This window comes from Parambassis ranga, chromosome 22 (genome assembly GCF_900634625.1).
Source record: "Parambassis ranga chromosome 22, fParRan2.1, whole genome shotgun sequence".
Lineage (NCBI taxonomy): Eukaryota > Metazoa > Chordata > Actinopteri > Ambassidae > Parambassis > Parambassis ranga.
Genome location: NC_041042.1, coordinates 14,821,723 through 14,849,198, shown reverse-complemented (window position 1 = coordinate 14,849,198; position 27,476 = coordinate 14,821,723). Strand labels below are relative to the sequence as shown.

The 27,476-nt window shown below is 42.4% G+C and overlaps 1 protein-coding gene and 1 long non-coding RNA gene across 2 annotated transcripts in view; one reads left to right on the top strand and one right to left on the bottom strand.

Moving 5' to 3' along the window:
- Nucleotides 1-74: 74 nt before the first annotated feature.
- stard9 (StAR-related lipid transfer (START) domain containing 9) overlaps nucleotides 75-27,476 on the top strand; it is a 32,253-nt gene continuing 4,851 nt past the window's right edge. The window contains exons 1-22 of the mRNA XM_028394854.1: nucleotides 75-322; nucleotides 2,940-3,009; nucleotides 4,906-5,022; nucleotides 12,875-12,991; nucleotides 13,142-13,174; nucleotides 13,280-13,341; nucleotides 13,769-13,881; nucleotides 15,285-15,427; nucleotides 15,537-15,604; nucleotides 15,814-15,911; nucleotides 16,021-16,233; nucleotides 16,404-16,501; nucleotides 16,586-16,663; nucleotides 16,909-16,986; nucleotides 17,155-17,334; nucleotides 18,088-18,139; nucleotides 18,737-18,862; nucleotides 19,415-19,497; nucleotides 19,637-19,698; nucleotides 20,158-20,351; nucleotides 20,491-20,971; nucleotides 21,061-27,411. Of these exons, the coding sequence (XP_028250655.1) occupies nucleotides 276-322; nucleotides 2,940-3,009; nucleotides 4,906-5,022; nucleotides 12,875-12,991; nucleotides 13,142-13,174; nucleotides 13,280-13,341; nucleotides 13,769-13,881; nucleotides 15,285-15,427; nucleotides 15,537-15,604; nucleotides 15,814-15,911; nucleotides 16,021-16,233; nucleotides 16,404-16,501; nucleotides 16,586-16,663; nucleotides 16,909-16,986; nucleotides 17,155-17,334; nucleotides 18,088-18,139; nucleotides 18,737-18,862; nucleotides 19,415-19,497; nucleotides 19,637-19,698; nucleotides 20,158-20,351; nucleotides 20,491-20,971; nucleotides 21,061-27,411 (8,864 nt within the window). The 5' untranslated portion in view covers nucleotides 75-275. The remainder of the gene's footprint in view (nucleotides 323-2,939; nucleotides 3,010-4,905; nucleotides 5,023-12,874; nucleotides 12,992-13,141; nucleotides 13,175-13,279; nucleotides 13,342-13,768; nucleotides 13,882-15,284; nucleotides 15,428-15,536; nucleotides 15,605-15,813; nucleotides 15,912-16,020; nucleotides 16,234-16,403; nucleotides 16,502-16,585; nucleotides 16,664-16,908; nucleotides 16,987-17,154; nucleotides 17,335-18,087; nucleotides 18,140-18,736; nucleotides 18,863-19,414; nucleotides 19,498-19,636; nucleotides 19,699-20,157; nucleotides 20,352-20,490; nucleotides 20,972-21,060; nucleotides 27,412-27,476) is intronic.
- LOC114427088 (uncharacterized) lies at nucleotides 17,052-18,797 on the bottom strand. The gene is made up of 2 exons (XR_003669429.1): nucleotides 18,623-18,797; nucleotides 17,052-17,328 (listed from the first exon to the last, which is right to left on the bottom strand). It is a non-coding gene; the product is annotated as an uncharacterized LOC114427088 (long non-coding RNA).

The window sequence follows — 27,476 nt, the reverse complement described above, 5'->3', positions numbered from 1 at the left end:
GTAGCTGAAAAGGAGGAGTATCCAGCGGACCCGCCCTCCCAGCCTGTGTCTGTCCAGCAGGAAGTTTCTGCGGGGAGAGAGAGAGAGACGCAGCGGCCGGTTGGATCCACCGGGCGGAGGATGGCTTGAGCGGCGTGTGTCACCGGACAAACTTCTCCCTGAATTTATCGAAGTAATATGCAACACGGCTCACTATGCTCACAGAGGACACGTTATTTGACACCGACTTAGTCACTTGCTGAGTTGTGTGTAAGAAAAAAAAAGACAGGGACATCATGGCAAATGTAAAAGTTGCCATTCGAGTCCGTCCGCTCAGCGCAAGGTAAGTTCTCATGTTAGCTAATTGTCTTAGCTAGCTTATGTAAACATCTTTATTAATTGCATTATTTGCCTCCAGTTTTCACTTGTTTGTTGTTTACGCGGTTACCAGCTATGGGATTTTGACTCCTGCTTAACGTCACTAACATGTCTAAACAATACACTTCTCATGTTACATTCATTTGTTTCACTATGATTTGTTTGCAAGTTATAACAGAAGCGACATTTAAGCTAGCTGGATAGCTAGCTTAAAGTGCTTACAACAAGTGGTGTGCACATGGTAGACGATGACAACTGTGGCTGTCAGTAGTGTTGTCTGACTACGCACACTGTGAAAGAGTAATGTACAAAAACTGACAGAGCTTTGGTTCACAGCATGTAAAGACGACAACTTCTCCTCACAGCCTTAGGGCTAAAGGGGGTTTCTAATTGTAATTTGATTAACGTGATGACAAAGTCAGCCATGGATCAGTTTCCGTTATTGTTCTAATAGCTAACTGAGTGATTCTGAAAAAATCTGAAAAAAGCTGTGAAATCCAATTTGTTCCGAGTTTAGTTTGACAGCATGAATTAAATCAGCTATAATTGTGATTTTTTTTAGACCTTTATTTTAAGTAGAAACACAAGTTTTTTTTGGTCCTAGTCAACCAATAATGAACATTTGGAGCTGACATTAAGTTGCTGACAATAAGTTTAAGAAACAAAATTACAACTTGTCTTAGCTTCTTAGCTACCCAGCTACCATAGCAACCACATGTGGAGAAAAGCATGATTGACAGGATGGTTGCCATGGACAGTGATGTATGGATGTACTACAATTGAACTACAATCAAAATTACCTGCTACATCTTTTTCTGCATCAAATTAGGAAAGGTGCTAATATCTATGTACATTTTACGGTGGACAGCCACCGTTTTTGGGCAATAAATTTGATCAATAATATTGGTCATTGGATATATCGGTCAACTCCAGTGTGCAGTGTTTACAGAGAGTGAAACCTCAACTTTTACTTTTAGTCAGTGTGAATGAGCAAATGTTTGCTGTTTTCCTTGTTTCATTGTTTAATCTGAAGTTTTTTTAATGGAAAAAACACTTAACTTTACAGTGCTGTGAAATCTGTTGGTGTGGCAAAAACACAGAGGTTGTAAAGTTGCTTTGCTCCACTGGAGCACCCCTTTACATTAACAGGCAAATTGCTACAACATGTTGAGTAACGAGTCATTGGGGGCTGGATAAATAGTATATATAAGTTCCAGAGTAGTACATTGAATTATATTTTGAGCTCCTGCAGGATGTTTAACAGTGTTGCTTAATCTGAAGGCTACTACAGTACCATAACAAAGGATTATTCAGGCTATGAAAGGCTGGACAATGATTCTTTCAACTGGTCTTCCTGGGTTTTTGCATAACAAAGGAATTTTCTAAATCAAATGTTCACTGTCATGCAAATCTCTGGCCTTTTCTATTTTTTTACATGAAGGATGCTTCCTTCATGTATTTAAAAAAAGGCCCTGCTGTGCCACAGAGATAACATTATAACATCAACCAGGTCAGCTGCATTCCTCATTCCGCTGGGCATACGTGTGTGTCTTTGTTTTTGTCGACCAATGGGATATAAAGGGTGCCCCACAGAATGTGGGCAGCATCTCACATGTGCAAGAAACATGTCTGCACAACTGTGAAATTGCTTGTTTTAAGTGTGTATCAAACATTTTTTATGAGGTTTACAATTTTCCAGCCCCAACCTCCTCTCCTCCTCCATGCTGGTTAAAGCTTGAGATTGAAGGTTGTTGGTTTTGGGTTGGGCCCGCTGCTGGGGTTGGCAAAATGAATTCCACGTGGAGAAGCACAGGGGGAGCTGATGATTACCAAAGCCTCTTCGTCTGCCGCTAACCCACCACAAAGACGGTGCGTTTGCACTGCAGGCGGCGTTCGCCATCATTATCGCTCCTAGAGATCAAAATTCTCTCCACTCCATGTTGTGATTGCCTTCAGTTTCACATGTGTTGCATCAGATGTGCTCGGTCCAGCTGCTGAAGCACACGCAGCTGAGATGACCTTGTTTTACACACACGCTGCTCCAGATAACGTGTGCGCACACACACAAAACAGTTGTGGACTCTCTCAACTTTGTGGAAACAGCTCAGAAACTCTCCAGAGAGCCTGACAGTCTGTTTTCATTTGAATCTGAAACCGGTCACTAGCATGGTTGTGTGGCGATTTCATGGATCGCATGCACACAAGCACAAAGATTCATTGTGTTTTCTGTCATGTGATGCCCTCCAGATAAGTGGAACAAGCTTAAAATTATCTGGACACCCTCTCAATTATATCAGCTGCAGCAAAAGAGGACATTTAAACCAATTTGAAACAGTATGCCGGGTGATAATACAGTGTCTGAATCCACAGTGACGTTTTTTGCTAAAGATTAGCATTTGAAGTGGGAGATGCTGATCAATACTGATGGCATCCCTCCTGTTTCTCAATACTGGAAGTGTGTGTGCTAATGTTTCCTCCAACGAGGTTCCTCTCTATTCACTTACTGTCTGTTGCATTTGTTTCCACCTATTATTTGGAATCAACTCAAGCAAAAACACTTTTTTTTCTTTTGTTGTTGACAGGGAGAGCACAGATGGGGGGAGGCTAGCCGTTCAGGTGGAGGATAAGTTGGTGAGGATACGAAATGTGAAGGTGAGTATGAGTCTATGGGTCTATGTTTCTGCCTTGTTTATTGTGAGCACTGTAGAATTTGGTACTAGGAGGTTTCTTCTATCACAGCAACAGGATGTTTACAACTTTGGATCAGCCTTTTCCTGCTTGATGTCACTTTTGTTTATTATATGTGTTGAGCTCACACAGACACACACATGGTTTGAGAGACCCCTTCCAGTTAAATACAACCCGACACAGCAACAGCAACTACAGTGTATGTATGTAAATTTGGTAATTTCTATGTGGTAGCTTGCTCCCTGTTGTATTCATTTGCAGCTTGCTTATTAGTTTAGGCTCCAGTGAGGTTCTTCACATTTGGAAATAATTACTGTGTGTGGAGCTGCATAGTGTTGTAAGCCAATACTTTCACCACGTTACCAACCTGCTGTGTCAGATTGCTGGGGAGTCTTGTCTGATTGGTTAAGTGGTGTTGCCTGCAGACAGTCTGGTGCTGTCTCCTAAAGTTTGGAGCATGTTACTCTGTGTTTTTCATTTTCAATGTTTACATTAGCTACTAAAGAGAAGACAAATCTGGGTATCTGAGTGGCCTAGCTTTTGATGCATCAGCTATGTAGAGAGTCAACTCATTGCCAATATAAACATACAAAAAGAAAATTAGCTTAGAACAAGATTGAAAAGTAAGTTTAACTGTAATCTTTTCCCATGTGTATTCAGTACTTCATGTATTAGATTATTACTTAAAGAATTCCTTTTGTTTACATTTTTTCTTTCAAACACCCTGAGACGTTAGGTGGGGGGAGTTAAGAATCTGTTGCAAATGATGTGACAAGAGACAAACCACATATGGCCTCCCTCTGCTGTGGAAAAGGATCAAGACTCAAAGGCTCTTGCGGGTCTCTTGGGAATTCTTATTTATGGAAAGTAGGACAGTTTAGGAGGGTCTGTAAAGAAGAAGAAATGAAAGTGTGGATTTTAAGTTACAGTCAATGTAAGGCTGGTAAACATCAAATGAGGCAGGCTATAAATACCTACTGAATTAAATGAGTGTGAAATGTGGTGTTTTAATACTAGTCAGCGTTGTGTTGTTAGAGCTGTGTTGTCACAGGAGATTTGGCGGCTGGTGCTGTTGCTCTTGGTTCATCCCTCACGCTACAAGGCCATTGTTACATTTCTACAAGTGCAGAGGGGTTAAGTAGTCATGCTTTTAGGCAGGCTAATTGCTGTGAACAGAATTGATACCCAGGGCTTAGTGCTGCTAGTGCTCCAGTCAGTGAATGATTGTTTGGATGGAGGAGAGAGGGTGGACTACATCCAAAGGATTCTTTTCCCAGCCCCTCTCCTTGGCATGAATCTGCCATTGACGGGTGTCTGACCAGCTGCAGCGGTGCTGTGTTTTTCCTGATCTCATTAAACACGTTGACATACCTTTAATTTTATACATTAAAAATACATATTCCAGTTAATGAACCTGGCCATCACTGAATGAAGATGGGGTTTTAGGTTGAAAGCAGTGATTTGGAAGTATTGCTTAGATGCTGCTGGGTGCCCAGGCTGGTGGAAATGCTGCTGTGTTGTCTTTTCTTAGTTCGGAATTCACTCACAGTAAGCGGAAAGGTGTTTAGTGTTAATGCAGCGAAGCAAATAAGGAACTGGAGGAGAAGAGAGAGAGAGTGCCTGCCTTGCTAATGAATGGAAACAGCTTGCTTGCAATTCCACTCTCTAGTAGCCATAGGACTGGGTTTTATCACTGGATTTATTAGTACAGCTCCTCTCGCCTCATGTTATTAAATCACACACATACATTCTCTCCATAAAGTCCTTGTTTATTTGTTTTTTGGTAAATTAAGCATGACTTTGAAGGATGACAAAAATCCAAAAATTGAATGTTTGAAACTTTTTCTTTCCTCCCTAAAGTTGGATGGACGCACTGAAGGAGTAGTGGATTCCAGGGAGAAGCTTCTGGAGTTTTGTTTTGACTACTGCTACTGGTCGGTGGACCCTGCAGACCCTCACTATGCTTCGCAGGAGGAGGTAATGACCGAACTCCCTAACTCACTGTGTTTACATCAACTACAGTGTCCTCTGATTAACCGCACCATGAATAAGACCATGTTCTTATCAATGGTTTTGTGTGAACTGTGTCATGTATTTAAATAATTTACATGTTGTAGTTTTCTTATTTTTTTATTTTTTTGAGACCCCCATACCTCTGACACTGAGCAAACACACAATCCTCTAAAAGGAGGAGCCCAAAGGAAACATTGTCCTTGCAGACAAATCATCACAACAAGAGAGGGTGGGCGTGTTGTGTTGTATGTTTTTACACAGATGGCCACTCGGGGGATACGGTATCAGCTCCATCTGTTACCCAGAAGTCTCTTTGACGCAGAAATGGCATGGCTAGAGTCAGCTCTCTTTTCATGTCCCGGCTGTGATTGGGCGATTAGATATCTTTGTGTTGCTTTGATTGGAGGGTGTTGCTGGAACCTGAGATGGGCTCCAGTTCAAGAGGAAGTAGGTCCTAATTCCATGACAGGAAATATCTCCACAACCTATTCATATAGAGTTTTATTTACATAAATTGTCTTGTTAGCTTGTGTTTCCACTGAGTTTTCATTGTTCAGCATAAAGCAGGACAATGACAGATCTTTTTTTTTTGTTTAAACAGTCTCTGCCACACCCTCTCTGCTCGTCTTTCCTCTTGTCAGAACTGTCTTTGTATGTGTTTGAGAAAGACAGGGCTGTGATGCCTGCCCACACTCTGCACAGAGCAACAGACAACACAACACGTCCAACTCACTCCTTTTTTTTCTTCCCTTCCCTTCTCTCTCTCTCTGGCCCTGGATTAAGCAGCCTCTGTCCTCAGCAGAATTGTGCCCAGTCACAGTGGCCTGGTTGCCACAAGACATTCCTTTGTGAACCTAGGGTGGGCGAAGAGGGCAGCAGTGAAGGACAGAGCTGCTGCTTTAAATCTGACCTCCTTTCCTGCACGAGAATCCAATCAATTGCCTCTTTAACAAAGAATCTTGTATATGACCACGTCAGCCGTTTACTGAGGAGACATCACCATTGCAAAATTTTACATTTAAATTGCTTATATCTCTCCAATGTATCCGAAAACACAGCCTGACGTAAAAAGGAATTAATACTGCATTTGTGTTGCTGGGCAGGATGCCAAGTTAATAATGCGTACTGACAGGTGCACTTTTTATAATTCAAGAGCCACTCTCAACTATTTTACCAGACAAATTGCTTTTCAAACAGTAAAGAGTCTGTCCCAGCAGCCAGTTGAGACGGCAGATTTTACACAGCCTTTCCACTCTTGTGCCGCCTCATTTCACGTACTGGCATTACATTTAGATAATTGCTCTAAAGTAATTTATAGATCTCCTTTGCCTCTTTTCGATTCATGCATTTCTCAGCGTAACGAGTTGATGCTATTTTTTGCCAGTGCTGGGTTTTCCCATGCGTTCTACTTTCAGAATGTATTTTTGCATGTTGTGCTTGAGGAGGAAGATGGACCTTGTCTTACTCTAGTCCCTACGAGACTGAATCTGTGGGGAAATGAGACAAGGAGAAACTGGATCTTAACTCCTGCTTTTCCAGTCCAGTCCACTATGTCACCACGCCTAGCTCCCCTCCCCTTTCTTTCTCCCTAGGGAGACTGGTCTTCCAGCCCGAGTTTCTCCCTCCTCACCCCTGCTCTGGTCTGCTGTACTGTCCATGCATCACTGATACTTTAAACTAGATACTTGTGGGGGTTTTCCATCTTGATATGCTGTCAGAGCAGAAGACAGACTTCTAAGGAAGACCGACATGGAAGTGGTACTAGTAAACAGACTATGTTGATGTGCAGATTTGTTCAATTAGGGCTTTTCACAAGAGAAAAGCGTGCCGCACATGGAGGGAGTTTTAATAAGAAGGTTGAGTAGTGATACCGGCTCCACCAGGTAATGTAGAGGTGGGATTTTGGGAAAAGAATTATATAATCTATAATTGAAGCCATCTGTTCAATTAATGCACCAGAGAAGTGGGACTATTTGTCTAAACGCTGCCTTTGTTTTGGGCTAATAAATAGATTTTCTTCCCACGGTTTAATACTGCACAAATCTCATTATTTTTAGTGCAGTAAAAAATAAGGGGGAAGAAAGTGAAAGAGGAGTAGCAGATTTGGTGCTGTTAAAAAAATGAAATGGCAAGAGAAACTGATTAGACGAAGAGAAAGTGGGAATGGAAATTCCTCGGGTGGTGGAGGAGGAGGGCAGGGGGTCCAGTGCGCCTCTGCAGACCCCCAGCTCTCGCCTTCCACTCTCACAGCTGCCTCACTAAGTAATTTTTTCGCAGTTAAATTTCAGTGTAAAGACGTCACTGCTGAGGATTCGGCTTGGAGCACAATGTGTTTTTTTCATCACCAAGTGGAGTCAACTCGCTGGGGTTTTTCCCTCCTCCTCTTCCTCTTGTCTCTCAGTGACTCTGTCCCTGCAGTGCATGATTTGATTATCCTCGCTGTGTTTCTAGGTCTGTGTGTCAGTGGTGCTGCAGAGTAGGGTGGGGGGAAGAATAGTTTCTCTGTGTATGGGGAATAATCCTCCACACACACGTGAGCATTTAGTCCCTCACTCCAGCACATGGTTGGGAACGACTGCCAAAAGTCCAGTTAGGGCTGGTTTGAATTAACTACAAACAGGACACTAAATATACCACATGCTGTCAACAAAGAAATATGAGATCTTTACCATATGGATACAGCACAAGCACCTGTGATTTATGTATTAACCGACTGCTTTCGATCAGCACAGGCTGAGGATCAGAGGAACTGAGACTGAAAGTGGTTACATAGACTCACATGACAGAAGTCATAGCTAACTCTTAACTTTTATGGCTGTTGGTACAGCTCATTGCGTATGTGCTTGTCTGTGCATTTGTTAGTGCATTGTTATGGCTTTTTTTATTCTGATACAGCATGCATCTTTCCATTAGTAAAGGTGAATTGACCCAGTTTTGATAGGCTAAACTGTGCGTGGCTGTTTTGATGAACTAAAAGATGTTGGTTCTCCAAACAGTTAGTCTGAAATATTTGCACCACTTTATCGCACAGTAAAGAGTAGTGTACACTGTACCCTATGGATATAATATAAGGGTCTCATTGGTCTGAAGCCTGCAGAAGTCATTTGCAGCTTGCCATAAAGATTGCAGCGCCACTCTAGAGTGTTCTGCTTTGGTGGGAGGAGCAACGGATCCCCAAACGTTTTCCAGATATGGTTTTATTTATTTGTTTTAAGTCCAGCCTTTGCCTGTTGGAGTGCCCCCTACATTTATTTATTTATTTTTTTCACATCCCTCTGTCCTTCCCATAGGGAGGTTTCAGTAATAAATAGCACTTCTATCTGTTTGGCCTGCACATCTCTGTCTCCCTCCTCCCCTCCCTCTCTTACAGCTTCTCTGCTCTTCCATGCTAATTTGACCTACAAATTCTGTTCGAGTGTGACAAATGAGAGCGTTGTTGAACTCTGGCCAAACAGCTTCCTCTCTGTCTCCTCTTGCTGCATATGATTCTGTCTGCCTGTGTCTTTGTCCTCACTTCGCATTTCCACCTTTAATTCAGATTACTTACAGGAAGGACAAGGATCTCCTGTGACATTTTTTTCTAAGTTTAAACAAAGGCATTTAGTTTTGCACAGCGCCCAGCTGTTGTGTTTGTGTAACCCAGTTGGAAAGCGTGGGACGAGAACCGAGCGACCCTTGTCTCTGCTCCAGTTGTCCACTCCCGGACAGATAAAAACAAGAAAAGGAAAATCATTATTTTATAGTAGTCTAAAGGAGTTAATTCTTGCTGCCTTTGCATTTCACTTGGTGACACCCTCCCAGTGAGAGTGGTGGTTGTGGAGGGTAAATTAATCCTGGTCCTGGGTTTTGCGTCAGACCCGGCTCAAGCAATGAGAATCTTAATGGTTAAAATGTGACTGCTTCGCTTTGCTGGCCTTTTGCCATCACCCTTGACGACATCTTACACATATTTACACACAGACGCACTGCACATAAAAAAACTTCTCCAGGGTTTAATGTAAGCAGGCCACATAAAAACAGACCAGCAATTGGCATTTTCCACAGCCAATGATTACAGGACTAACTCATTACAGAGGCATTACACCATTTCTGTTTCACTCATGTCAGGCTCTTTAATATCATCCTGTCTTAAGATTGCCACTCTTTTTTTTTAAAGTTTCTCACCCATTTTTTGGAGTTAAAAGGCCACAGAGCAGGCTCCTCTTTTTTTTCTTTGGAAGAAAATTTGTATCCTGTGTTTCAAAACAAACTTGGAACACAGTATTTATCATGGTCCAGATCTCTGGCACAAAACCCTGCCAGTTCCTTGTTTTTCAGGAGACCTAGTTTTTCCTCCTCCTTCTGGTCCAACTTAGATTAAATGAAGTTTCAGCTGTTGAGATCTGTTGCCAATAAGAGTTTAACTTCTTGGTTTGAAAATGGCTGTATTATTCTAAAGCTGATTTTGTTTTGTTTTTTGCTTGAAAGTTTCTTCATCGCTTGAGTCTGGATGTGCGTTTTATCAGTGCATTGTGTGCACCCCTGTGTCTTATGTAGCCAAATATCTCACCTTATGCATCCCTGCATGACTTGGATTTTAACAGCAATGACCTGTGATCTGCATTTTAATACTGGTTTCTCTTCTAGTTTGTTTTTGAGATAAATCTGTGCCCCCTGGCAGAGCCGCAGCAGCTTTTCTAACCCAGAAGCCTTGTTTTGTTCTTCCTTCCTTACCCTTTATTTTGACCTGATGAATTTGAGCTGCATTTCCTGCATAAGAATGAAATCTATATTCTGCTTTTCCTTCTTCATTGTTGGATTGTTTGTGCATTTTTTCCTCTCAAAGAAGGAAGCAAACTCAGAGGCTTTTGTCCCTGTTTTGGAGCTGTTTCCGCTCACTCAGTCAACTGCTCAGATGCACATACGCGCACACATGTGTAGTGATAGCAACCTTCCTGTCACAGAGGTGTTTAGTCTGGCCCTTGTGTGTTTAGAGGAGTCCAACCAGCCTGCACACTTATGGTCTCTTTGGCCTTGTAACTTTGTCAATGGGCTGCTTTTTTTCCCCCAATCCCACAATGCAACCTGTCTCTTACCTCACCTGCTTTGTTCAGTGCAGACTTCCCTCCTAGTGCTGGAGGGTGTTGCAAACTATGAAAGTAGGTTGTGACAGAGGGCCATTTTGAGTATGTAACCAGGCAGAGTATGATGACAAACTACAGGGATTGTTTTAATGCTGCCTGCTTGTTTAATTCGCTCAATAATCATCCTATTGTGGTTTTGTTAAGAGGTCGTTTTAACTATTCTGCTAACTTTAAATAAAAACAAACAGGAGTAAAACATTAGTGAAAGTGTTCAGGGAGTAAGGATGGAGTCAGGTTCAAAGCAGCAGACAGCTGAAGTGAAGTTCTGGCTCTTTGTGCAGTGCCTGCAGGAACCCTCAGCCTTGTTGTAGCCCACATAGAGTGAATTTAAGAGGGTCAACTTTAACAAGGGTTGTATTGATTCTCTGTGTTTGAGAGGGTGTGTGTGTCTGTTTTTGAGTAGTAGGGTGAGGACAAGACAGAGGCGGCGCTGCTTTTTGTCTTCATGTTTAAGCGCCTATTCAGCCAAGACACAGGGGGGCAACACTTGGAGGTCTGGACTCCAATGGTCTCCACACTTTTAACATTTGTTGTCTTGAGACCTATTATTGAGCAACAGTTACATAAGCTGCTCTCATCTTCAATTTATCTTTTGTTATTACATTTTACAAGACAGCTTTACACTATTATTTAGCTGTGTCCTGTAACTGTAGAGTTTTATACAGAAATAAATTGTTGCACACACTAAAATATATCTTACCTTTTTATCCAGGGCGTCCTTAAAATAGTATTTAATAACAGAGAAGGTGTAATTGTAGGCCACCTAAATGGATAAAATAGGAATTCCACTGGAATAATTATGTATGAGGTGTGTCTACTGCAGAGGCTGTGGAGTGATTTATAAGGTCACTATGAAAACCAACTGTTGTGGCAACACGTTTACTAGCTGCATGTGCCTGCTTCAGCACACGGTTGGCAAGGATACAGAGGAAGAGAAAAAATAGTTTAAGGCTATTTTATCAATTAATCAGTACAAACACTCAGATATCTTAATTTGAAGAATTAATTGTCCAAATTCCACAACTGTGGTTTAAAAACTATATTTTTAGAACATAATCTATCGCCCATGCTAACATGTCCAGCATGTTATCATTAGGCTGTTTATGTTTGGTATGCTAACTTTCCCTGTTGGTTAGTATTTGCTTTATCAGCTTTTTGCTTCACTATTTGCTTCACTCTACCAAGTCTATGCTGAGAAAAGTCTATACTGTTGAATATTACCACACAGGTTCACACAGTCCTAAGACCCACCAGATGACAGTGAATACATTGAGGGATTTTTCACAAAGTCTTTCACAAGACCTTTCAGCCACATCCAACTTAAACCTATTCCCACTGTTTTGTAAGTCTAGAGTATACACAGGCTTAAGTCCAGGTTCTAGCATCTCCTGACAGTGGTTGGTAGTCACACACACACACACAGGAGGTATGTTTAAAGTATCCCTGTGTTTGATCCTTAGAAGTTGTGGTAGCTTTGACAGCATTCCTTCTCCCTCTCTGTGTGTACCTACCCACCGGTTTCATCGTCCAGTCCTGGGCCGGGGGGCCAAGGACTGATCCTAGGGTGTGTTATGGTTCTGGGGGGGATAAATGTGCTGTGTCTCAGGTCTGGTCTAGATCAGGTTTCTCACCCCCCTCCATGGTATGTGTTGCCCTTGGACCTGGCGTTTGAGTTGCAGTTGAGGCAACAGATTCTCAGGAGATGGTTCTGATAAAGATTCTTTTTTCTTATTATTAATGAACAGTAAAGATCATTGATAATTTGTCAGTTGCCCTAGTGTGTATTGAAAGTATTTTTAATTCAGTATTTGATGTTGATCATGATTAATAGTAAACATCTGCTGATTATGTGCCTCTGTGATGCCAAGGGAGAACCTTCAGACTTTGTGTTAGATTTACAAAGATATGCTGCTTTTCTTCGTTTAATACAGACGTGTTTGCAGGGTTAGGTGCACTAATGTTTCACTGTGTTTCACTGTGTAGAGCCAAAATCCTAATCTGGTATCTTAATTTTTTTTGTGCTGATATTTTAGTGTATGTAATGTAAATGGCAAGAAAGCTGTCAGGTCAGATCCGTGCAATATTTAAATTTCCAGAGCTCATTGAATATTTGTCTCGATTTTCATTCTTTTGATGCAAGGATAATAATTCAGCCATGTGCTACTAATCTCCAGACTCTTGAGCTCTAATGCAAACACAGAAAAGGAAAACAAAAGGCCTCAGTTGATTGTTTTTAGGGGACTTTCCGGGATCCCCTGTCTCAGAACCAGGCTTTTAGTCAAAGTTTATTTTCCTGACCCAGTCATTTTTCACAGTCTCTCTTTGCCCTCACATTTGTTTCACTCACATACACATTCTGCAGAGTTGTTTATCCAGAGTATTAGCTGACCTCTTTGCTCCTTAACCAAACACCTCAGCAGGAAGGAACATTACCTCCCACCACTGGCCTGGTGCCACAGCATTGTGATCCTAAAACTTTGGTGTGCATCACAGTCACATAAAAACACGATGCCGTTCATATCAGTGACATTGTACACTGTAAACACAACACTTGCTTAAATGATATGAATTATTTAATCTATACTTTAATCTAGGTCTGTTTCTCCACCCAGTTATTCACAGAGACCTAAGTCAGTCTTTCTTTGTGTATCGTTGAATTAAAGGTGTGTGTTTGTGTGTATTAATCTCCTCAGGTGTTCCAGGACCTGGGCGTGTCGGTGCTGTCTGGAGCCTCTGAGGGCTACAATGTGTGTCTGTTTGCTTATGGCCAGACAGGATCTGGAAAGACCTACACCATGATGGGAACACCGGTGAGGAGGATGCTGGAATCACTGCATGGCATCAGATTAATGTTGCATTAACAACTATATCACACTCAGACCTCACACAACACATGTAGAAGTGTTCTGTTGCAAACCAGTCACATTATAGTTGCTCATTGTTGCTATTGTTTCCCTCAGGACTCCATCGGTTTGACTCCTCGTGTTTGTCAGGTAAGAGTGGTTAACATTATGTTGATACGACATATAATGAAGATTAATCTTCTGGGTACGCTGTGTTGTAGGCTGAAGAAACTTGAAGTTCTTCTTTGCTTACAGGGTCTCTTTCGGTCTGAAGACGCTTTTCCTGATGGGCAGAACTCAAGCAGAGTGGAGATCAGGTACTGCCATCATCATCATCATTCATGAAGTTAACTTTCAAATTGTACAATCATTTATAGTACAATTTGTAGAACATTCCATAAAATGTAAACTGAAACTTTTTTGTGCCCAACTTTAACAATGGAGACATGCTGTCTGTAATCTCCCTGGTGAAGAGGAAAATGTAGTGTAGTTTTACAATTTAAAGGTTTTTATCTTGCTTAGAGAATGTTTTGTAAGTTGTGTAGCTGGGCAAGCAGTCTGGAACAATCGCCAGGAGACCATGATTAACACCTGGTTCAAATCATCTGTTTGTGTTGTTTTGTTTCTCTGAAAGCTAGAAGTCAGAAAGTCAAAAATGTCAATGGTAGCATCAACTTTTAACAATCCATTCCTAAAGTTTGTATTGAAGTGAGGTGTTTTTTGTTGTTTTTTGTGTCATTGCAGCTTCCTGGAGATCTACAATGAGCGTGTGAGAGACCTGCTGAGAGGAGGAGAGCAGAAGAAGAGAGCCTCCCTGAGAGTCAGAGAACACCCTGAGAAAGGACCCTATGTACAAGGTGAGGCAGCTGCATCTGTAAGTTTAGAAACCAAAGACACGCTGTGTTGTTCCCAAGGCTAAACTTTGTAATAAAGTTGGAAGCCATTTTTTTCAGCGAAAAGTAGATTCATACAGTAGGAACTTGATTCTTAACTACTGCTCCTTTTGCCCCCCAACCAACAAAACCAAGTGACGTTTTATTTGTGTGCAGTCAGATTGTTTTGCCTACTGTCTACACAGATACAAATGGAAGAAAAAAACATCTCAAACAGAGAGAGAGAAACTTATGGTTTTATACAAATTCCAATTTAAATAGCTTTAAATAAGCAAGATAAGCAAAAATGTTGATCTCTGAACCCATGTTTGTGCCTTTGTGGTACCATTTAATAATTTAGGTCAGCTTTATATTACATTATCAGAACACTTTAGGCTAGTTTAAAACAGAAGTGTTTGAATAATCTGATGTTCCACACAAATGAGTTTGCTTTTATGTTTGTATTGGGCACTTTTATAGGGTATGAGCTTGTTCAGTGACCTTGTAACACTCAGCAGTGGATCATAATGGAAAAAATAATCTTTTTTTCTTCACTTACATACACTTTTTTACATAAAAAGTTCAGTTTACAAGAGGCATGTGGTCTGTTGGAATTTTGTTCCCTTGTAAAGCTTTTGATCAGGTCCAGAATTGGACTTCCAACAGCTGCTACCACTGCTCCTTTTAGCTCTGTTTTCTTCCTCCGTCTTCTCATCCTTTCCCTCTCTTTCTCTCCCCCTCATCCACCCGCCCCTCTACGTTTAAAGCCCCACATCCACTCATTGTCTGTATCAAGAGAAATCCCAGCTGACCAAAGGAAGTGAAGTCATTTCCTTGTGGTTCCAAGGAGGACTCTTTACTGCACACACACACACACACACACACACACACACACACAGGGAACACTTAGGATTCATATGTTTTACTTCTTCTACTTCAACTCTTGTCCATCCAGTTTTATATTGTTCTAAAAGGTTTTGAAAATGTGTATCAATTATCAAACTTCAATAAAGAGAAAGTAGCCACAGTAAAAAGAACCAAAATGTTTGTGCAAATGTGTTCAACAGTGGCTTTAGCTGGTGTGATTCATGCCTGGAAGTAGAGCATTGTTAGACATGTTTGTTACCAAATGTTGTGGGAAAAATGTAATATTCACATGGGAGCAAATGCTGCTGGACATCTTTCCTCTTCAGTAGAAGTTTGGTAATTTATATGTAATAGATGCTCGTTATAGCCTTAAACATGTAGCAGCAAAACTTAACATTAACTTTTAAGTGGTTGCATTTTTTGCCTTTGTGGTTCATTCATGTTTGTGCTTTTAAAGATTTTGCAAAAAAAAAAAAAGTAACATTTTTAGTTGTACTTTATGCCGATTTCTCTCTGATCAGACCTGTCACAGCACATGGTCTCAGACTGCAAACAGGCCATGGACCTTCTGGAGCAAGGCATCGCCAACCGGATCACTGCAGCAACACACACCCATGATGCCAGCAGCAGATCACATGCCATCTTTACTATTCAGTACACTCAGGTCATCATTCTTATCTGATTTGCCATGCTTTTATTGACATAATCACATTTGTACTTGCCAATAGCTGGTATTGCAATTTCACATCTATTCTCATTTTTTTACTCTACAGGCAATCCTAGAAAATAATCTGCCATCAGAAACTGTCAGCAAGATAAACTTGGTGGACTTGGCTGGGAGGTAAGCCTGCTATGTCTCCATGCCATGTGTTCTTTTATTCCCTCTCAGTCAAAGTCATTGACTAAAGTGCCCTCTAGTGGAAACTGACTGCTGCCCTCAGTTTTTCTGTCCTCCCATTTACATGTGTTTCACATGGTATTATTATTATTATATTATTATTATTTTAAGTGATATGAGAGGGGCCCTCATGTTTTGTTTCTGTCTGACAGCGAGAGAGCAGATCCACACTACTGCCGGGACAGACTGACAGAGGGCTCCAACATCAACAAGTCCCTGGTTACTTTGGGCATTGTTATTTCTGCTCTAGGTAAATATAGACACTGCTATAGACCTCTGAATTTTTTTTTTTTTTATTTCTTCTATTCTTACTCACTTCTGTTACTTACACATCCGTCCATCCCCTCCCCTTTTTACAGCCCAGAACTCCCAGATGTCGAGCAGCTGCCAGAGTATCAACAGCATGGCCTCGGAAGGCGATGGCAGTATGGTGGGTAGCCACAGCAGCTCCCTGTCCGGAGGAGGAAGTGGAGGTGGGAGGAGACACTGTTTCATTCCCTACAGAGACTCAGTCCTAACCTGGCTTTTGAAAGACAGTCTGGGTGGCAACTCCAAGACCATCATGATTGCAAGTGAGTATATTTAAGCTGAAACTACTGATGTTTCTTTTATCCTTGAGTTGAATGTAAAAGCTGCCTGAGAGAATGAGAAATGTACAATATTATTAGAAGAAGTAGAGTTATGCTGCAATAATATATCCATGCCTTTGTGTGTCTTTGTGTGTGTGTGTTTTGTGTTGCAGCTGTTTCACCCTCTGCTAATAGTTACAATGAGACTCTGAGCACCCTGCGCTATGCTGCCCATGCCAGAAATATTGTCAACAAGCCTCGGGTTAACGAGGTGGGTTGCTCTTTAGAGTCTGGTGCCAATATTTAATGTTTGATACCAATGTTTTATAGATTAATGTAATACATTTCTGTGCAGGATGCCAGTGTTCGTCTGATCAGGGAACTGAGAGAGGAGATTGACAGGCTCAAGAGCATGTTGCTCAGCTTTGAAATGGTATGTTGACCTTTCATTGGAAGAGCGTGGCGTAAACTCTCATAGGGACAAATCCTGCTGGGTTCACTCCTTAAAAAAGCACTATAAAGCTTTGAATAATAAAGATTACTACATTACAAGTTTTTTCCCTCACAAAAGCATAAACCCTTAGAGTGGTAAAGACTGCACTGCATTGTAATATGTCTGACATTTTACCTGTGCTCAATATATAGAATGATATTTTTTTTTATCTGGTTGATTGACAGCAACGTAATCCCAGTCCATCCCTGAGTGATGAGAGAGATGGAAATCTTTCTGAAATCGTGCTACAGAATGAGCTAAAGGTAATATGGGGTCGATGTTCATACTTACATCCGCCTGGCTGAATCCTTGACAAAACAATCCAGTGTGTTTTTAAGCCTTTTTTATTATTTTGATTATTTTCTGATTATCAAGTAAGGAGTAGGCTCTTCATAACCTTTCTTTGCATTTATCCCATGACTTTCACAAAGGTAGAGCAGCTGACAAAGGACTGGTCAGAGAGCTGGAGAGACAAGAAGGCACTGCTGGAGCAGTACAGTGTGGACATCAACAGAGACCAGGCCGGTTTCCTCATCAACTCGCTCCAGCCACACCTGGTTGCTCTGGATAGAGATGTCCTCAGTACTGGGGTCGTCTTTTATCACCTCAGGGTATGACAATAAATTGCTTAAATATATATAACAGAAAAGGTTTTGGTTGCATTAGATGGTGTATGTTCATAGTCAGCCTTCTAGACACATGTCTCACATTTCTACACATGCAGCTGCACTAAAAATACACGTTTGCATGAACAAGATGCAAAGTCTCACAAGCGGATTGTATTGTTCTTTGCATTTGCTCTACTTTTCTCTGAAATCTCAAGTTACTGTTTTTGTCAGCTGTCTTGACTAAAACCATCTCTGTTTTTCTACTAGATTCCCTCTATCTTCTCCCTCCTCCTCGTACAGCTTTTTCTCTCTGTTCTCCTGAAAAACTCTTGAGAAAAGGTGCGTTTCTTATCTCTTCACTCTATCTTCCTACTGTCCTGTCAGTTTCCCTTTTTCTCCGTGTGTGTGTGTGTGTTGTGTGAGAGAGTGTGTCTTCTGCAATACATGAAGCTTGGTTGGATAAGAGGCTCTTAGTTCTGAGGCAGGGGCTCAGGGGAGCTTAAGCTGTCCTGATTCTGACAATGACAAGCATACCCTTAGGCCTGACAATTACACTGTTTCCTGCATGTGAAGAGCCGAGGCCACCTGGGAGCACATGTGGTCGTGACACCATATAAGAAAGCCTTTTATCCCTTTAGATAAGACTCTGAAGTAAACAAATGGCATTTTTCTGTCAGATACGAGGGAAGATTAGAATTCAAATACATTGCCAAATGATCATCTAGTTTTCATCTTATCCACTTTTTTGTGCTACAGGAAGGAGTTACCCGCGTTGGACCACAGGACCAATTTGAAGAACCACATATAGGTGCTAATCTTTAGTCCTTGTGTACTCATACAGCTAGTGATAGTGACTTTCAAGTGGCAAAATGAGATCTTTTCCTCAGTTGCTGTGCATTGCAAGGTTGGAATTCATTAACACCTTTCACATCAATGCGAACTGACAGCTCCAGATACACATAACAATACATCAAGGCAGAGTAGTTTGTGCTAAAAACATCCACTTTCCAGATGAAAGTGGATGTTTGTCTTGGTACAATTGGTACAATCTGTATTTATTGGCTTTAGTTCTGATCAGTTGTATTAACATGACAAGTACATAAAGTTTTCACCCATTTTCTGAAGCCATACTGCAAACAAGTTCTGTGCCATCATAGCCACACATTCAATCCAATGTCTATTTGAATTAGAATCATTTGCGTTATTAATATCTTAACTTCTCACCCACAAGGTGAAGAGCACATTTTAGCTACTCTGATAAAGTCTAGTAACTCTTATAATGGGAGATTACCTTTTCAATAAATGCTGCATTGAATCCTGAATATTTTCAGCAGTACAGTTGCTGCATCAGCACAGCTCTCCAAATCAAAATGTATGATTTTCTCTCTCTGCATCCTGCCTGTAGTCCTGCAGGGCAGTGCCAGCTGTGAGATTGAAAACCACGGGGGTGTGGTAACGCTCAGACCACTGCCGGGATCCGTCTGCCTTCTCAACGACAGAGAGGTCACCGAACCCTGCAGACTGGCTCAAGGTCAGCCCACGTACACAGTTTGATCACACTGTCCTGTTCCCAGAGGATGTGACATAAACTAGATAAAAAGATCAGTGTAGTAGAGTATAATATAACTTTTTTGGGTATTTGACAGATGTCCAAAGAACATACTGTAAGCAATTTGTATTACAAGGTAACAAGAGAAACGGTGTGCTATTTTCTTGTTGACACACATTTTCAGCCCTGCCGATGGCATTAGAATGTAAATTCAGTCAGTCAGAAAATTAGACGTGAACAGCATTTGACACTGAACATTAAGGCCTGTGTATAATCCTGTATTCAGTATGAGCTGGATATTAGACATGCTGTGGGTTAATGTACAATTATATATGCACACATGGACACAAATGATGCTGCAAGGATTCAATATCAGAAATAGTTTAATGGACACTTAAATATAGATGCATAAAGTCATCCCAAGGATAGCCATACACACAGCTCCAGTCAGCACACACACCTGTGTCCTCAGCTTACATCATGCATACAGCACAGCTTGTGATGAAGGATATGTCTCTCTCTCTCTGTCTCCAGGGACAGTGATTACCTTGGGAGGAGTGCATATATTCCGCTTCAACCACCCGGCAGAGGCAGCTGTCCTCAGGGAACGCAGGCGGGTAGGTGCCGTTCACCTGAAAATGAATTAGATGCTGCTGATTAAGATTGCAGAAATGATGATGTTTATAATGAGCAGATGATCGGGTGAGATATTTGTGGTACTTATGGTAAACAAACATTTTCAAACTTTGTTCTTAGGCCAGTGAGGGTGGTATGACCTGTACCTACATTGACCTTTGCCCCTCGACACCTGACAGCAGGTAAACACTCCAAAATAAAGTGCATGGAATAAACATTTTCTAGGTCATTATTCATCTTTGTTCACATGTTTTTGCTGCACAGAGTGATCTTATTCTGTCAGCTCACAGCATACATATTTTATAAGAGTTATTGTACAAGTGTTATACAAGGATGCATGCAGTAGAAATGTGGCAGTGCTTCATGCAGGATTCCTTCCATTTAGAGGAGATGGTATGTGCTTCTATTATCCCCAGCCATTGTGAACAATCCAAGTTCGCTTGTTTACAGTTGAAGCTTAGAGGTTGCCTAGCTACTGCTGAAACACAGAGCGATCAACAGTAGCTTTTACTTTAAACCTCCTGTTCTCCCAGCAAACTCTAAAATTCTAGGCACCGTGCTACACTTATGTGAGGTAAAGTGATTTCTTGTCTTCCTATTTCATCACCGTTTCTCAGTGTTTCATGTGCCTGTTTTTATAGAGTCGAAGAAGCAAAGCTCCCAGGGCAGCTGGGTGCCTGTCTCTCTCCCAGTGAAGAGCCTACTGCCAGGCAGCGTGTTGAGGAGCAGAAGAGATATGTGGAGAGTTTGCGACAGGAGATTCATGCTGAACAGAGACGGGCTGAGAGAGAGCTGGAAAGAGAGCAGGCCCACCTCCGACAGCAGCACACTGAGAGTGAGTTATGTTCTCACATTTTAACTTCTCATGCAAATATCAAACAGATTTCAGAATCCAAGGTAAAATTTTACACGGTTCCTTTTAAATAAGGAATAATATATATCTATATTTTTTTATGTGAATCTTTACTCAACAGTTCAGCAGTGGATTTTGCAGGAGAAACATCGCCTGACAGCTGTGGAACAGAAAGAAACCCAAGAGTCTGGAGTTCAAGCAGATCTCCTCTCTGCACCTCTCCTGGAGAGGCTAACATGCCAGGCGTCCAGGGATCCAAATGATTCCACAGTGGACTGTCCATCTCGTATAGTAAGGGCAAGGAAGAAGGCAGTGCAGGATGAGCTGCTAAAGCATCATGCCCTTTGCCGTGCCGAGAGCCGAGTCCGTCGGAAAAGACTGCAGTACCAGCTGGAGAGAATCGCCAGCAAGAGGCATTTGCTAGAAGCTAAGAGGGAATTACAGCAGCTGGAAAAGACCATCCCTCCAGGACCAGACAGTCCAGATTCCCCAGAGCTAGGATCACCCTCAAAACTCAGAGGACAGTCATTTGTTTCTCGTAGGCATTCATTTTCAGCAGAGCTTTTGTCCCGGCTCTACCCTCAACACACACCAATCTTCAAGTAAGTGCATGATGTCCAAGTGGTTGCACCTCCTTCATATAGATAGTGACCCTAAATGTATGTCCTGTTTCTTTATCTCTCCTACATAGACATTTTCTCAAGAGGAACAGATCCACAGATTTGGCTTTAACCTCAACATCTGATTCCATTGGCAACAGGAAATGGGTTTCGGATGAGTGTCTTCCTCGGGAAAGGACCCAAAGTTGTTCTGGCTCTATCTTCTCAGGACAAGGTCAGTCCTGTCAGAACAAAGTGAGTTCCTCTGAAAACATCAGAAAAGCTGCCAAAGAAGAAACGCAAGCAAAGAGTTGCAGGGAAAGACCAGAAAGAAAACCTCTGCTGCCAAACCGAGATCTGTCTTTTAAGAACAGATCAGACCAGAACTCAGCGTTTACACTAAAATCACCACTTGGAACTGCTTTGCTGCCAGTCAACAAAGAAAATATACAAGCGTCCACAGCACACAAATCCAGTTCAGAGAACACCCCGTTTATGAGTGTTAAAAACTCATCCCATGTAGGCAACAGTGGACTAAAAACCTTCAGCAAACCTTTCTCTCGTTCTGTGGGGCCCAGGCTAAAAACAGTTCTGTCTAAAGTGTTTAGAAAGCCACCTTCAGGTGTTAGTGGAAGACGAGTCCCCAAGCCTCTGGGGAGGATAGTAAGTACATTTCACTGGAGACAAAGAAGAGACAAGAACCTCAAAGATGCCAAAATGAGTCAAAATAAATGCGGCATTAAAACTGCTGTCTCATGTGAGGAGCTTGACCAAAGGACTCCATCTGAGAGCATTAGACAGAGACGGTGGCATAGCACTGAGGCTCTGATGAACAAGACTGGCAGATGGATAGATGGGCAGCAGGGATTGGCTGGTTGGGGGGAAGAGCAGGAAGACGAGGATGGAGGAGCATCAGACTGTGAGAGCCTTTTCTCCCTTGATTCTTTGTCCTCTGCTTATGCGACAGCTCTGGCAGAGCAGCTGAGACATGAGGACGCAGCTCAGAGTGAAGCAGAAAGTGAAGACAGTCAAATTTCTAAAGATTCATTGACTATAGAGGGCACTGGGAAATTCTCAACAGTGGAGAGACTTAGCCAGACTGTTGTACCAACTTACTCTTTGGTCAAAGATCCCACTGATTCGCTCAGGCAAGACAGTAGGACAACAGAAACCAGTATAAATTGGGACAGTCATCAGAAACCTCTGGTAATCCCAACAGAGGCATACTGGAGCCTGCAGGTGTCCCCAAAGACAACACAAATCCATACAACGAGCAAGCCTCCTTCTCAAAGCTCAGTAGTGACAGATTCCAGAGGCAAAGACACTGTACATAAACTGACTGAGGACTTTGGAAACATGCAGACCACTTCTACCGGCAGCCCACGCTCTCTGAGCAGCTGCAGTGTTAGGGAGTTTGAAAACCTGCTGGCGCTCACTGATGCCTGGTCCTCCACTGATGCAGCAGACAGTCCAAGGGTTCACATGGATTCATTACCTTTCCAAAGAAAAATGATGCTCAGACATGCAGAAAGCAGCAGCAGCAGTCCCAGCCCGATAAGTATGAATCTCACGGAGTCACAGACTGGATCTGTAAGCTTTAGTTCTACATCTACCAGCAGTGATAGTGTTAATGTAACGGTGCAGAAACAAAGCCAGAGGGACTCTCAGACTCAAGCTACGCAAGAAGATGCCCTGTCAGATATAGTTTGTTCACACAAAATGAGAAAAACTGCTGTAGATACTCTAGACTGCAGCTGCAACAAGAAAGCAGCATCATTGCCATCCTCAGATGCTTGTGTGTCTGTGACTAAGATTCCCCAAACCACACAAGCAACATCGAATTTCCTTCAGATGTCCGCAGATGCCCCTGACACTACAATGGGTCAAACATTGGATTTTGAGGATGCTGCAAGTCTGGTCAAACTATCCACTGAAAAGACACCACTGTGCATCCATCCAAACCTGAGAGATGTACAGCATCATCACTTGAGAACTATTGAAGATGCATCAACCAAAGGCACCAAGCAGTCCATTGCACTACAGCAGGAAGTCGTTAAATCAGCTTGTAAAAATTCCAGAAAGAGGAACAAAGACCAACAGGATGCTTTTATTGGCAGTCTGAAAATTCCAAAAAGGAGTAACAGCAGGGAGTTGACTTTCTGCTGTACACCAGGTGGAAGCCAGGAAGATTTTTGCCCTGATGACAATAATAACACAAGTGACTCCAAAGAGGAACAGTCTGCTGTGGAAACTGACAGCCCCGCATTTGATTCTGTTCTTGTTGGTGGCAGTGTTAGACAAGATGCTGTGGCCTTAGTTGCGCTGCCAGTTTCTGATTTCATGAGCAGGAAACTTGAACTTAGTTGCCAGATCTTTGAGGACTCAGAGTACATTCTTAAATGTTCACAAAGTGGCACCTCTCTCAGAGATGAAAATGTAGATTTAACACTGAGGGAAGGTGGAGAAAAACATAAAAAACACCCAAAAGGTAAAAACCACACATGCAAATCAGATGCTATTTGTAGTGCTATTGATCTAAGAATCTCAGAAGTGGTGAAGGAGCACATGAAGTTGGCACTGATTGGTGCTGATGGTGGCAGGAAGAGCAGGAGTCGAAGCCTGAATGCCTTGTCAACATCTGCATGTCATGTTAGCTGTAAAAGCTGTAACAGTGATGAAGATCAATGGACAGAAACACAGCTAAGAGGTGGAAGTGGTAAAAAGGCAAATGGAGCAACAAACCTTGATAGGCTGATAAGAAAAAAGACTGGGGATGACGGCAAGCACCTGGCATCAGATAAACCTATGAAACTGAGAGCCAGCAATGACAGCGGTGCGCTTGAATGTACTGAGGTAAATCAAAAGACTGATGATGCTCACAACTCGCCAAACTTGGCAGTTTTGATAAAACCATGTCTGACCCTGAACAGTCATGGAGCTTGTGAGCACTCTTTGTCCTCCAAAGGTGAAAGAACACGGACCAGTTCTCCAGAATCTCAACAAACCAATGAAGCAACATCTACTCCTAATCTTTCTATCAGTGATATATGTTCCCAAAAACTACACTGTCTGTTAGACAGCAACCTAAGTCCAAAACTTCACCAGGAAACACCTTCTGCCTCTGGTCACACAGATTTAGATTGTTGCTCTGCTGTTGTAGAGGATGTCAGTATGGAAGCCGTATCCAGCGCCAAATATAAAGACAACGATCTTTCAGAGCATAACTCAAACAAGATGACTCAACAGGGCTTCCAAACTTGTCCTGAAACATCGCCAGTGTCTCTTTTATCACCTAATAGAGGATTAAACAGTTACCAGAACACTGTTGGAAAAGTTGAAGCAGACACCACAACAGGAATTGAGCCTTCCATCACAGCACAGGACCTGTTCATCTGTCAACAAACCCATGCTGATGGCTTGACTCAGACTTGTGTGGTCAATATGAATTACAATAACAAATGCCAAAATGCATTAACTTCCCAGTGCAAACTTAATGAAGACTGTCAGATTGACAGGAAAGGACATTGTCTAATAAAAACTGACAGAGAAGCCTGGACTCATCAGTTTGTGGCTCAGGGTCAGACACTCTCCAAAGAGTCAAATTTTAACAGTGTCTCTGTTCAAGAATATAAAATACCAGAGGAAAATGACATCAGAAGCACGAGTTTCTTTCGATCTGTAATGTCCACAGAGGCCAAGACAAGCACATTTGCTGGTGTTGGTAACCCAGCTGTTATTCCTAAAAAGGCCAAGACCAAGAGGTTCAGAAAGTCTAAAATCAAGAATTTCCCCAACTCCTCCTCTGACTCCTCTCTTAAGTCATCTGATGAGGAAGAGGAGGATATCAAAGCCACTAGAATGCATCACAACAGACTGACATCTAAATTGGTTAAGTTAGGCACTCAGACTATACAGAATAACGGCAAACAAGAGGTCAGACAGCCACACAGTAACATTGCAGAAAGTTTTACTTCAATGTCAGCCAGCAAATGTAAACTGAAAACCAATTCAAATGGAAATTCTGGTAAAGGTGAGGTTAAATTTAACAAAGATCACACCCAGAAAAGACACTCTTTTCCTTTTCAAGCAGTTCCATCAAAGACAGATGTTGAGAACATCAGCCTGTTCGCACAGAGAAGTCAGCAGCAGACACCAAAGCCTCAGGACTCTCCCATCCATTTTGCATCCAGTGACATCAACCCTTTTATTCACCAGTGGCAAGACGACGACTCAAACCAAAACTGCTACAAGAACCCGGCATTCGGAAGTGCTGCAGACCTAACCTGCAAATCTCCACTTTTAAATAGCTCTGAAAAGCACATTACAAGGTGCTGCAGTGTTGACAATGGTTTGAATGGGCAGAACTCTCCCTTTAATTCCCACCTCAGCACGTATGCCACCAACAAGGGGCTGTCCAGTACACTCAGCAGTATAGAAGATTATAAACAACAAGTGAACAAAACATCTCAGCTCACACCATGTACACAGGCATCTACAGCTGGTCGCAGTCACCTAGCCAGTCTGACAGTAAACAGCAGTCCTTCAAGTAACGATGTCCCTGGTGGTTTTGGTAACAACTTAAGTCAAGTGGATGAAATTATGTTTGTTTATTCATCTGAGCAAGAATCCAAGGAGAAAACAGGTGCACAAAGGAGGAGGACATGTGAGCACAGCACTCAGACCGAATGTAGGATTCAGACCGATACCAGTAGTGCTCAACAGAGGAGAGAGCGTCACAAAAGGAGCCACACTGATGTACCTGTGCCACAGAAAACCAAAGCAGATATTAAAGACTCTCCAACATGGGCCAGTATGGAAAGCATGTCAGCTCACCTCTCCAAGCTAATCAACAGCACGTCTGACCTGCTGGGAGATGTCCAGGAGATGAGAACGGGGGAAGCCAGCAGCTCCAGTCTTAGGAGGAGTATCAACGTGTCAAATCTTAGCATCTCTTACAGTGAGTCTGTTGATTGCATAAAGAGAGACTGCTCAACTCAAACAGCCACTGATGTCGGGATCCAGACAGAAAGACTTGTAGCACCAGCAGAGGAGGAAGTCGCTGTTTATCAAACACCCAGAGACAGGTCTAAGTCCCATGAAGTCAATGTGATTGTCAAAGTGATTGGCTCTGAGGTTCTTAGTGTCTCCCAGGATAAGAATGTGCACTGTGTGGTTAAAGCTAAAACAGATGCAAAGATGCAAAGCATGCCTGACCTGAGTCTTAACACTGCTGCTGCCTTGCAGTTAGATACAGACCCTCTCAAAATGCCACATGTAAAAACTGCAGCTGAATGTCAAAGACGCGTAAGATCTGCTTCATCTCGACCTTCAAAGCAGAGTGTACCTGAGGCACCAAGCCACAGAGGTGCTACAGTTTCTGAAATTACCCGCAGGGCAACAAAAAAATGCCACCAAGAAAATCACAGCCCTTCTAAAACAAACCACACGTCGGCTCATTCAAAGAAACTGGCCACCTATACAGACCGCGCATCATCCCCCATTCTTACTGTGGGCGCAAGATTACCGGTTAGGCAGAAAGAAAAACTGTGTCCCACAAAACATAAGGAACAAAAAACACACCATCCATCAGAGGACACCCATACCATTCCTTCAGCTTCAGATGACAATCAAATGTCCAGACAGGATAGTGATGTTTCCTCTTCTAAATCAGAATCAGTGTCACTTGAGAAGGTGAGTGAAATAACTTGCTCAAGTGCCAAGTGCTCTGAAAGCATCAGTTCATCACATGCAGAGCATGACGGGAGACATTCAAAGTATAAAAACGAGGACGCCCACCGCCCCTGTAGGCAGGTGACATCCCAGCAGTGGAGGACAAATTCTTCTCCCCCCACAAGACTGACAGATGTGCACAATTACACAAGACCTGCAGCTATTTCTGGGGATTTTTGTGCAGATTCCTATGATGCAGCCGCGTTCAGTGACCAGACTGACCAACCTCAAGAAGATGACATGGTCTCACTGGCTCCAAGTGAGTGCAACACAGATGTCCTTGTGAACACTGAACCTGTCACCACTGTTACTCTTCGGGAAGACCACCAAAGAGTCCCTGAAGACCTGCCCATGCACAACAAGTTCACTAATTGGTCAGGAGTCAATCGGCAACAATCGAAATGCTCCAACAAATTTGTTAATGACCACTACAAGAGCAGGAACTGTGTCGACTGGGGTGAGATGGAGAGTTTCAGTACAAATGTGGAGACTGACAGAAGGACAAGAGAGTTAGTGAAGCTGCGACAGGAGAGAGAGCAGGTGATGGCCACGGTCAACCTCAACATGACATCAATACCTTTGACCGTGGAGCTGACAGAGGCCAGGCTCCATTACGGGCTGGGAGAGACGGATGCATTGTTAAAGATGCTGTCTCCCAAGTCCAAAGAAGAACCGCCTGGCTCTGCTCCCACCAAACAGCAACTGTATGATCGGTGAGGACAATTTAAAAACAGCTTTTTTATAAAGAGGAAAACCTCTATATGGACTTAACTGCTAT